Source organism: Perissodus microlepis, chromosome 4, assembly GCF_051167445.1.
Source record: "Perissodus microlepis isolate ML-2025 ecotype Zambia chromosome 4, ASM5116744v1, whole genome shotgun sequence".
NCBI lineage: Eukaryota > Metazoa > Chordata > Actinopteri > Cichliformes > Cichlidae > Perissodus > Perissodus microlepis.
In genome coordinates this window covers 995,217-1,007,042 of record NC_140464.1, presented here as the reverse complement: position 1 = coordinate 1,007,042, position 11,826 = coordinate 995,217, and the positions used below count along the sequence as shown (strand labels likewise).

General features: G+C 46.4%; 1 protein-coding gene across 1 annotated transcript in view; it reads right to left on the bottom strand.

Moving 5' to 3' along the window:
- Positions 1–4,489: 4,489 nt before the first annotated feature.
- stx1b (syntaxin 1B) overlaps positions 4,490–11,826 on the bottom strand; it is a 47,668-nt gene continuing 40,331 nt past the window's right edge. The window contains exon 10 of the mRNA XM_084924946.1: positions 4,490–11,755. Coding sequence (XP_084781072.1) covers positions 11,675–11,755 — 81 coding nt within the window. The 3' untranslated portion in view covers positions 4,490–11,674. The remainder of the gene's footprint in view (positions 11,756–11,826) is intronic.

Sequence of the window (11,826 nt, the reverse complement as noted above, 5' to 3'; positions counted from 1 at the left end):
TAAGGAGCTTGGAAAGAAAGCTTGAAAAAAAAAAAGCATCTGGACTTCTTTTTTTAAGTTTTCTTGAAGACGTTTCATTAAAGAAGCTTTGTCAGTTTTAAGCGCAATTGGTGGAGAGTCCCAGATTTTAAGCCCTATGGGAGTGTCCGCAAGAGGGTCATGGAGCCCCTATTGGTCCTCTACCTAATGGGGGGGGCGTCCATGACCGAAGAAGCTTCTCAAATGAGGTGGGACGTCCAGACTTTTCTTTCCCGCTCCTTAGGCTACAATGACCTGGATGGATGACTGAGAACCTTCACAAACATATAGCCTGTATCATAAATAAGCCCAATAGGCAGAAAATATAGAAAGCTACATTACAAACAGTCAAATTGTTGCTTAAATTTACACAAAATGTCAGAAATCTACAGCATCATGAAACATTTTTCACCAGAACTGTAAACCTATTTTTTCATGATGTATCAGGTTAACCGTCTGGGCTCCAGGGTATAACTGCTCATTATTTACTACAGTTTCATTTTACCTTAAACAATATTTTTGCCTCACATGTCTGAATTTAGTTATTTTTTCATTGACACATTGTAAAAAAATAAAAACCAAGTAGGGAAAAACGTTTTTACTGTAAAAACCTGTTTAGTGAATCATTTTCATAACTTGAAATGCAAATATAAACTGTAAATTTTATTAACTTATGCACACATGTTGTAAACAATAAAGTTATACGAAACTATTTACCCTGATTTGCAGCCACCCTATCAGGCGTTGTTTATATAACCATTTTAAACTACAATGAGAGAAGAATCAGGTGTCACGGTTAAGATACTCAAATTATTCAAGTTAGTCCACAGAGGAGAGCACCACAGGCCTGACAGCAGGAGGTGCATCACTCAGCGTTTACGCTGCAATCTGCCTTTGGTGGCTTTTTGGCAGCAACTGTGATAGTGTTGTTCTGACACACACAACAAAAAAACTACACATTAACTACACACTCCAAACACGCTACACATCACAAAACTCGCTCTCAGCGCCATCATTCCCAAAATGTTTCTCTGTTCCTACCAAATAATTAAATCCCACATTTTTCCGTATCATTTTTATTGGTCGACACGTTTACACTTTTCCACTAGTAAGAAAAGGTGGTGCGTGATTTGGAGGTGTGGCATGTTGTTTGACCCCAGAGGGTTAATAACCAGTGTTGGTCAAGTTACTTGAAAAAAGTAATCAGTAACTAATTACTGATTACTTCCCCAAAAAAGTAATCCCGTTACTTTACTGATTACTTATTTTCAAACGTAATTAATTACTTAGTTACTTAGTTACTTTTTAAAAACACGATTTACAACCTGAATAGGTGATAAAGTGATAGATCTTTCAGCCCAATTCTACTTTTTCTGCATAATCCATCATACAAAATGTAATCAAATGGAAAAGTCTCTTTTTAAAACTTGTTTTATTAGTTTTAATCTTTTAACTTTATGCATCAAGCAAAAATTTAATTATATGCAACATTCTCTGACTGGAAGAAATTAGTTTAACATTTAAACCTATTTTCTGCACATTCCAGCACATAAAATAATTTTTTTTTGTGTTTACACTCAGTCTTTCAAATAGATGCAAGTAAAACACAGCAGAAAGTAAATAAAGTCAAAGACTCAGCGGTCCTGTTGCTCTGTTTTCACCTGTAAAGCAGGAGTGGGGCAGGCGGAGGTTTACCCTGGTGCAGGTGTGCTGCAGCGGTCAGTGGAAGAATCCGCGAGTTTCTCTGTGAATTTCCCATTACATCGTAGCTACTCGGTGCTTGTTTAGGGGTTTTTTTGCTGTAAAAAGAAGTTTTCTTCCCACGCACAACGGACACTAATGTTATAGTCAATTTTTATGGAATCAAACTCAAAGTAAGGTCAGTACTTCCACGCTTTAAACGCTGCACGCTCATACTCTCTCCCGCACTCGATATATGATCCACTGTTGATCTGCACACAGCTGTTGTCACGAACGTCGCACTCGCTTACGTCACTGTCATGAGACATTCTCGCAAAAAAATCACGGTTTTAGTAACGCAGTAACGCAGCGTTCCTACGGGAAAGTAACGGTAATCTAATTACTGTTTTTGCAATAGTAATCCCTTATTTTACTCGTTACCTGAAAAAAGTAATCAGATTACAGTAACGTGTCACAAATAACGCATTACTGTCCATCTCTGTTAATAACACTCACCTTCATTCCATTTCCACAGCGTAACAACTAGAAATCTGAAAATGCCCACAGTGTTGATTCAAAATGTGCTCTGGGACAATCACAGGCATCGGTTGCTACTGACAACAAGAAATAAAGGTATGGGCTGAACCATTTTTTAGTGGTTTGTAATAAAAAATTTATATTCAGTGCTAATTGTAGCTAAGCTCAAAGTATTAATGCTAGCTTATGTTAATAAACTTAATTGTGATAAGCAAAGCACAAAGGGTGGCAAGAGATTATTTTAGGGTGGCACATGCCACCCCATGCCATCCCTGTAGATCCGCCCCTGGCAGACGCATAAAAACGTGAACTAAAATGTAAAACATTGAGCTGCATGTTTAAAGCCGGACTTTTATATAAAACTAAATTATTTACGAACAACTGATGTTATAAAACCTATACACGAGACCTCGAGATCAGCTGTCCCCCAAACCAACAAAGCCAAAGATAAACCAAGCATTTCTCAGACTAAAGTATAAATGAAAAGCAGGAAATAATTTGAAAATTAATGTTATTTGTGGGGGGTTTTCAGTGCATTTGGGGTTTTTTTAACACTTCCACTGATCTAAAGTAAAAACTGAAACGAGCTGCAAACTAAAACTGAAAAATGCTCTGGAAGAAAATAAAGTCGCAGAAACTAAAATAAAAGATTATTTTCCATCGGCCCGATGAGGCTTCTGGTAATAATTAAACCTAAACTAATGAAATGACACAGATAAACAAACAGAAACCTAACGATGGAGCACAGATCTGTTCTCGGGTCCACGCCATCAGCGTCCTTGGGATGGTTTTAGTGGTGCTAGAAGAAGCGTCAGCTCACAGTTTTGCAGTTTCCTGATAACGTTTCCTCCATTTCAGCTTCTCTGCAGTGGAAATCTGTAGATTCAGTTCTCTGCTGATGACCGCGGATCAAGAACGCACATATCAAACGCGTCATTTCATTAGGTACACTGTGCTAGTACCAGATTGGACACTGTTCTTTCAGTGGAGTCTAAACAACATGAAGAATTAATCTTTATGCTCAGATTCAGCTGCTGAGATTTGGCTCCATGTTGATGTGACATCATCGTGAAATCATCACACAGCTGCTGCATGGTGACAATCTCCTGATCCTCCACATCCCATACCTGCTCTGTCGGACTGATCTGTGACTGAGTGCAATGAACTCATCGTCATTTTCATGAAATCACTCTGAGATGATCTGAGCTTTGAAACAGGGAATCCCAGAAAGCTGATTCTGCTCATCTGGACGTTTTCAGTGGGAGAAATTTTTCATCATCATCAGGTGACGTCTTCAGTCTCAGCTGACTGCAGGTTTCTTATAAACAGTACATTTGCTTAATGACTGAAACCAGCACCAGTGAATGAACAATGAGCTGTGAGGTCAGTTTATGATCATTAATATGCAAATTCTCATGACCATTGATCATCAACTCTGATCAATAACCATGAGTCCCATTCACAGAGAGTTGGGGAATGGCTGCAATCACAGCATTGTAAGATGGTGACAGATGTACCCTTAGGCCCCTCCTCGATTCAGAGATGGTCTTTCCCTTTTCCCGTAAATGGCCTCCTTGACTCCGCCCTCAAACCAGCGTTCCTCCCTGTCCAGGATGTTACATCCTCATCATTGAAAGAGTGTCCACTGGCCTGTAGGTGTGAACAGACTGCAGAGTCCTGGCCTGACGAGGTGGCTCTGCTGTGTTGTAGCCAGAGGTTGTTTGGTTTCCCCGATGTATAAATCCTGGAAATCCTCCTGCACTTGACAAATGTCCAGCTGGAATAAGCACATTTACTCAGGGCCTTCTTGATGGTGCCCCCCATGTTTCTACCTGTAGTACTGACCCTTGTAGCCTCAGTGTCCTGTTCTTCATGACAGTGTGACACCGGTGTGGTCTTCTGCTGCTTGAAGGCTCAGAGATGCTCTTCTGCACATTGATTGAGGGTTTAGTTGAGTGCCTGTTGCCTACCTATCAGCTGAAAGTGGTCAACAACCACGTGCCATGTTCAAGGTCTTTGAAATCATGTTTCTTTCTTGCTCTGAGGCTCAGCTTCATCACGTCCACATACCTGAATGCACGTGCTGCCACCCTGTGTTTGGATGATTAGACGTTGATGAGCAGCTGAACAGGTGCAGCCGACATGCAGGTACTTTCCCAGTAAACGAAGCCTTTAAATGCTCACACCTGCAGCCAGGTGAGTGTGAGAGATTAAACAGAGACAAAGCAATAAAGATCCGGAGACGCTGCGAGGGTACACTGAACAATCCTTTTCTTTATTCTTTTTTGTTATCATTTCAATATGTCTGTCAGGGTTTGTTTTTTTTAAAGTTTTTATTTTAAATTAAAATTTTGACACACTTATAAAAGACAGCATCTGCATAGAGTTGTCATCTTAAAGATCCATGAAGAGAGAGAGAGAGAGAGAGAGAGAGAGGAGGGGGAGAGCGAGAGAGGGCGGAGGGGGCAGGAGAGAGGAGGGGGTGGGCAAGGGTTGAGGAGGTGGGGGGAATACTGGCACGTCACATGAACTAAACAGAACAGCCAACAGCAGTACAAGAGAGGGGGGAGGACGGGGGAGGCGGGGGCTGGAGGGGCAGGGTCGGGGGGGAATGTTTTCTTTCTGGAGGGGGGAGAGGGTTGGGGTGGTGAGGTGGAGTGGGGGGGGACAGATCGCTTTTACATTACGCTACGCACACATACACACACAAAAAAAACGGGACACAAGTTGCATTTCCGGTCAAAGTTGCGCGCGGCGCCCCTGTCCTCTCTCTTATTCAGCGCTTTGCTTTTTTCTGACCTCAGGGCTCCGCCTCCCACCTGCCGTCCCCCTCCCCCGAGATAGCTTTGTTCCTCACTCATCCCACGCCCTAAAAATCAGGTGGGGTTCACGCTTCTGCTGTCGCAATTACGGCGTCTGAAGTTCCCGTGCCATGGCCAACGCCTCTGCATGATAAAGACAAGCCCTTGTTTCTCTGAATATTGCACGCTTCGTCAGGTTAGGCCTGTGTGAGGCTAGAGAGCGGGCCTGAAACCAGGTGGTGGCGCTGGTGGCCGTGGCGTGGAGGTGACGCTGAGCCGTCAGACCAGGTGAAACCACAGGAAGTGGACCGCTTCACCTGCGTGTCATCTGGAGCTGAGACCTCCTCCAGGAACTCGTGAGGACTAAACGATGGAAAAGCCACGCAGAAGGAAGACTGCGGCGGCAGACCGAAGGTCATCTAACCATCTGAGACGATGATTCTTCTACTAAGATGGACGACTCCATTAACGTGCCGAGTCTCGGTTCTGACGGGCGTAAGCAACCTGGCACCGTGACACCAAGCCACTTTCGTCAGTCAGATTGTTTACAGTGCAGCAGGATGATATTGGATATGGCTAAGTGCTGGCAGGTTGAGTCTGTTCTTTTAGACCTAGGCTCAGGCTAAACTCTGGGGAAGCAGTCAGGTAAAGAGGCGGAGCTTTCGGTGTGTCGATAGGCGAGCTTGCTTCAGCTGAGATTGAACAGGACGGTGAGAGAGGGAGAGTTTAAAACTGCTAACTTGGCTTCCAAAGTGACGTGCAGGTGTGGCCTGGAAAGCCCTGAAGGCGGGCTTAATTTTCCTAATATGGAGGGAAGCACTTTCATCAGAGGAGCCAGTGGGTGGAGCCTCTGGACCTGGGGTAACAGATGGAGGCATGGCTGCATTTGTGCCGCAAAAACCTGTGTGGTGTTTTCATTCGCTCCTTCAGAAAGAAACTAAGAGACACGGGCACTCAAAGGGACGGCGGCACCGCTCAGCGGGCGTCCTGCTACTAAAAACACCGCCGTGCCTTCTCCGTCCACAGGTGGGCGCAGACACAGCTTCTGAACTGAGCGTGTGCAGACGCGACAATAGGAAGCCAAGTTTCTCCTAGTCTCTGCTGTCGCAACTCAGCTGCACGGTACGAACAGAGGGGGCGCCACAGCAAGGGCGGGCGAAAGAGGTGAAAGAGGACAGAGGCCGGCCTACGTGCAGACTTTGACGGGAATAGATATCTCAGTAGATTTATACATAGACATGCAAGTCATTTTTTCTCTCTTTGAAGTTATTTACAATAATTACATAACACAAAGAATCCAGTTTCAGTTTGACAAAATTGCGAGCATTCAATATTCAATATGACTACTATTATTATGATAACATAACTCCTTTGTACTTCTTTAAATCATTGCTATTATAGAATCGTCATCACCTCCATTTTTAAAGTTGATTCGATCACGTTGTGTGAAGCCGTTCGGTCTCCCTCCGGGTTTTTGCAAATGTTTACTGCATCTTTATTTGTCTGTTTGGTAATAATCATAGTAATAACAACAGTAATAATGAGGATAACGATGTTATTTCAGTGTCTTTCCTACTTGTTATGGCAGGGGTGGTTATGGGCGTGGTCTGTCTCTATGGCCCCTCCCCTAACCCCTCCCACCCCTCCCACTAGAGAACATAAACACTGTTTAAAGTGAATACTGTCGGAGAGCAACGGGACGAGTGTGAGCGCCAAATAAAGAACACTGAACATGTTTGTGATGTCATCACCCGGAGCGGGGCGCCGAGCACGTTTTGGTTTTTCAAAATAGTTTCAGGAAGACAAAAATCAGCGTGGAGGCGGCTTAACTGCGCCACAGCGGAGGAGCGACAAAGCGCCGAAGACAGACGCCGCTGTGCTCACGAGTCAGCGTGCAGAAATAACCGCAGAGCGCTGGAACGCGACCCCCGAGTCCGGGTCGGCCCACACCGCATTACTCCCACACGGGCTAACGGCTAACAGCTAACGGCGAGTCGCGCTCAAACTCTCCAGCGTTGTGCGCCTGCTCTGTCAGAAATGGAAACAACAGAAAGGTTGAACGGCGGCGAACATCCGGATGTGACTCAGATTTATGTTTGTTTGTATTTTTGTTGCGTACACATGTGATGTCACACGACTGCAGTCGGCCTCTCGCACAGGAAGAATGCTCGCTGGAGGATGATAGGGGCGCTCTGAAGAGAATCTGAGATCAACCTTTGACCTTTACCAAATCTGCTGATGTTTAACTTTCTCTCTCCGGCTGTTCGGAGGTATGTGGGGGGCGTGGCCTGTAACCCTGCAGCGGAGCGTTGATCCTGCAGCGTGAAGACGCAAACAAACTGGGACTCACTTCACGGATGTGTCATGTTTTCATTTCGGACTCTGAAGGTGGAGGGAGAGAGGCGGGTCGGTCTGATTGATGGCAGTGGAGGGGGCGGGGCTGGCGTTTAATCTTTTCTATTTGTATATTTATTCTCTATTTGTAAACTCGACTCGCGTTGTGCTCTTTGAGATTAGCGGCGAACATTTGGAGGGGAGGGCGGAAATGCTTTGGTCTGAATCGAATCAACGCCACGGCGGTAACAGTGATCATGGCGTCTGCAAGCTTCTCTCCTCGCTTCTGTCGCAATCTAAAAAAAAAAAAAGTGGAATTTTGAAACCTGCTGCAACCCGCCCACCTGCGATTGGACGCTTCGCACATTGAAACACACTCGTGCTGCTTCAACACGCACACGCACACACACAAATGCAACAGTGGAAGCGAACACGCAGACATCGGGAGGTGACGGAGGCGTCCGAACCCGGCGGGAGGGCTGGAGTTCGTGGGATGGGAATTTAACCTTTCACATTTATTTAAACATCACACCGGTCTCTGAAGAAAACATTGTAAAAATGACGCGTCACAAATGAAAGTAACTGTGAAGTGTTTCCATAGAAACCAAACGGGGTCTGATTGGCGGTAAAGTGCACGACGTGAAGGGTGAGGCGGGGAGGTGGGGTACAAAAAACACCATCATGCAAACTCCACAACGCTTTTGCATGCCTTTTTTATTACCATTATTATAAGTAGTACACACAGTGGGATGGGCGGGGTCTGCAGGGCGAAGGGAGGGGGCAGACTCCGACCCTCTGCGCCATCTTTTTGTACAACCAAACATCTACAGCACGACAGGAAGAGACGAGAGGACGGGGCGGGCAGACGTGCCGACGACCATTTGAACCTTCACTTAGCCGAATCTCCAACTGTTGCCTGCGTGGGTTTCGTAAGATTTTGTCCATGTTTTCGAGAGGATGGCGGCGGGACCCGACAAGTGACCGCCACGCAGGAGCGGGAACTTTACAGAAAACAAACACTCACACATGGCAAAATCAGTGTCAACAAGCTGGCTGGTGCTATGACGGCATCCTCGCATCCACCACAGTCACCAACCCGAGACTGCCGCGACGACTGCGACGCCGCCTGGACAACCGTCAACCGCTCGAACGAACAAAGAACGATGAACGAAGCAGCCAATGGGGACGTGGGTTTAGGTTCTCTAAATGTCCGAGGGAGTCGTGAGACATGTAAACGCAAGTAAAACAAGCACACTGGTTCATATTGAATTGACAGCTCTACATGTGAAAACACCTAAAACCAGAATGGAACGAACAGGGGCAGAGAGAAAAGTGCGAGATCGACCTAAATCTACAGACACGGCACATGACCACACATCTGCTGGGCTCTTTGGAGGAGTCGGGGTGGGGACGGTGTCTGCGAAGCTTTGGTGAACGCGCGTTACGTTTTGGTTTTGGGAAGCCAAGAATGAAACAAAACCTAACAATCGTCTACACGGCACCACAGACATCTAAAGCTAATGCTAGCTACTGTGATGGGTAAGAAAACACGTTTTCCACAAAACAACATCCGCTTTCCAACGCTCGAGCTGGCTGAGGAGGACACACGACTGTCAAACGAAAGCTAATGTCAGCTTCCTGTCGGCAGGTCTCTACAGAGCAAGGAAGCAAAAAACAGCTTTGACTTGTTATGAAAGGCGGCGTGTTCTGTTTTTTAAAGCCCTGTCTCTGAAAAGCTTCAAATAATACATTTCTCAGGAAACATGAAACAAAAACTATAAGTCAGGGACGTCGGAAGGCCGATCAGGGTCCAGCTAAAAGATCCAGAGCAGAACAGGTGAAACCAGAGAAGACGCCGTCAAACAAAACTAATCATGAGTGCTGAGCAGGAGGGGACCGTGAGGTTTTAAGGTGGCATTTGGTCGTCCAGCGAGGCCTCAACAGAAGCAGATGAACCTCCGTATCACAGAGCCTGAGCGTAGACGACCCTTCCTCTTCAACGCCGCGGTCCTACATGTTAGCGCAGGCGGTGGCGCGATCTTCAACACAGCACGCAGTCCTGAGATAGGCTGTTTGCTGCGTCACATTTCTATTTTAATCAGCAGTCTCTGTAAGGAGTGACAGTCCTGCAGACGTTCAGCTAACTGCTAATGCAACAAATTCTACTCCACATCTTCAGCCGCCTTTGTCCTGGTGCCAGTCTGGACAGAAACGTCTTTAATGTTTAAAAAAGGAAGAAAACTGATGACCGATCTGTAACAAGCAGCTTCTACATAATCTACACGAAACACAAGCTAACGCTACAGCATGCTATAAGCGACGCAGTCACTGGTTCGATATGTAACACGAGGAATTCGCGAGTTAGGGGGCGAGTGTCCAGTGTGTCTGCATGAAAAGTTAAACATGGAGTTCATGCATGAGCTACTGCTGCATTTAATATACCGCGGAATTTGGAAATCAGCACTGGGAATGACATCCGAGGCGTCAACGTTCCCGCAGGTTTGCTTTACTGCTTTTCCACAGAGAACATAAAAGCAGACGAAGGCGTTCAGAACTGATTTGAACTCGTGAACAACGTCATATTAATCAGAAACTTCCCAGGTTAATGAAACTGGAAATTCCAAGTTCCCGGTTGCAATTGAATGCAGCATATGTTGGGAATTTATATGAATGTATGCGTGTCACATGTTCCACCTTCCACAGAGAAAATCCACCAATGGGAACACCTTCTGCTGGTCAGTAGCACCTGTGCAACTCATGCGCTCACACAGCGTGGATGAAAAATCGCACACACACACGCACGCACACTCGGGGCTGCAGGTAGGATCTGGGCGAATGCTTTAAAACGTACAGACTAAACATTAACAGCTAAATCGTGTCAGGCCGATACGTCACGGGACGCGTCACACGCACCAAAACAGCAGCACCACGGAAACAACGAAGCAACAAACGTTCCCCATCAAGAAACGGGAAAGCAACGATATCACCGCGACACTCAGGTAACCAGGGCAACCAGCGCTTCTTAGTGTTGTAGTTACATTTGTTTTTCTTCTTTACTTTTTAATGCGTTCTCTTCATTTTTTAGGATCTTCCGGAAGAACAGCTGTGACAGCTTCGAGATGACGACCGCAGACCTGATCAGATCACCGAAATGCCCAATCCTCATTGGCTGTCCCAGTGACGGGGAGGCGTGGTTTTCTAAACTGCATAGATTGACTCTTGCTCGTCTGAACCCTCCTGTCCCCTTCTTCCCCATCGTTCACCTGTCAGTCAAACGTCACGGTCTTTTCTGCCGCCGGCCAATCAAATTCAGCCTGACAACCAGAGGCCCTCCCCCGGCTCTTTGGTTGGATGGGTGTGAGGAAAAGGGGAGGTTCTTGCCGCGGACACTCCTCCCTCCCCCGAACTCAGAGGGAAGCGTGTCACGGTCAACGTCCTTGATGCGTCCTAAATAACGCGTGGCAGGCCGGGCTTCGCCAGGTTAAGCTAATTTCATTGGCTGACTGAGGTGAACGCCAGGAGTGAGCAACCAATGAGAGGTGGTCTAAAGAGGCAGCGGTGAAACCCCTCCTAGCAACAAGGGGGCGGAGCGTGTTCTGCCAAAGCCGGAGGGTGCTCGTTCTGCAGGCTGACATTCCGGAACCTTCGGCTGCTTGTTCCCGTCTGCGCTCTGGAACAGAAAGTATTCCAGGGCGCAGCTCGGGAACGCTCCAGAGTTCCAGAATGTGATAGAAACATGTTCTCTCTCTTTTTTTTTGGCCTTTTATTTTGTTATCTGAGCTCGTTCCCGAAGGCGCTAAGCTCCGGAGCCTCGACGGGCAGAACTCCCACCCGGCAGCCGTCGCCGTCACTGTCCTCGGAGACTCCGGAAAAACGAAAGAAACTTTTAAAAAATAAGAAAAGAGGCAAAACAAGCAAACAAACAAGTAAATGCCATATTATAGGTCATCAGTTTTTACAGGTAGCTAACCCACGTGTTGCTTCATGTTCAATACATTTACATGTACATCTGTAATAAATAGGTTTATCTGTACCCTCTTTTGTATATGTAGTGTAGTCAGTCAGCTATGATGTCATGGTGTTTTCTCGTGGTTTTTTCTTGTTTTTTGAACCCCACCCGAACCCGTGGTGTTTCCTCTTATCTGTGATTGGGTCGTTATCTCTTCCTAGCTGATTGGTTATCTGTCTTGCATTTGTGTTTCAAGTTTTTGTGTCGTCGTTGGTGTTTCTTTTCTCTGCTGGCTGTCGGTCGGACGGTCGGTCAGTCGGTGTTCGGTCGTCACGGCAGCAGGTGGCGGAGCGCGTTACATGCCCAGCGTGCCACCGATGGACGACGCCAGGACCACGCCGAGGATGACACAGCAGATGATGATCATGATCTTCTTCTGCAGGGCGACGACAGAAAACAGAGCGGTGGTTAAAGATGTCAAAAGTCTTAACACCTGGATGTAGAGTC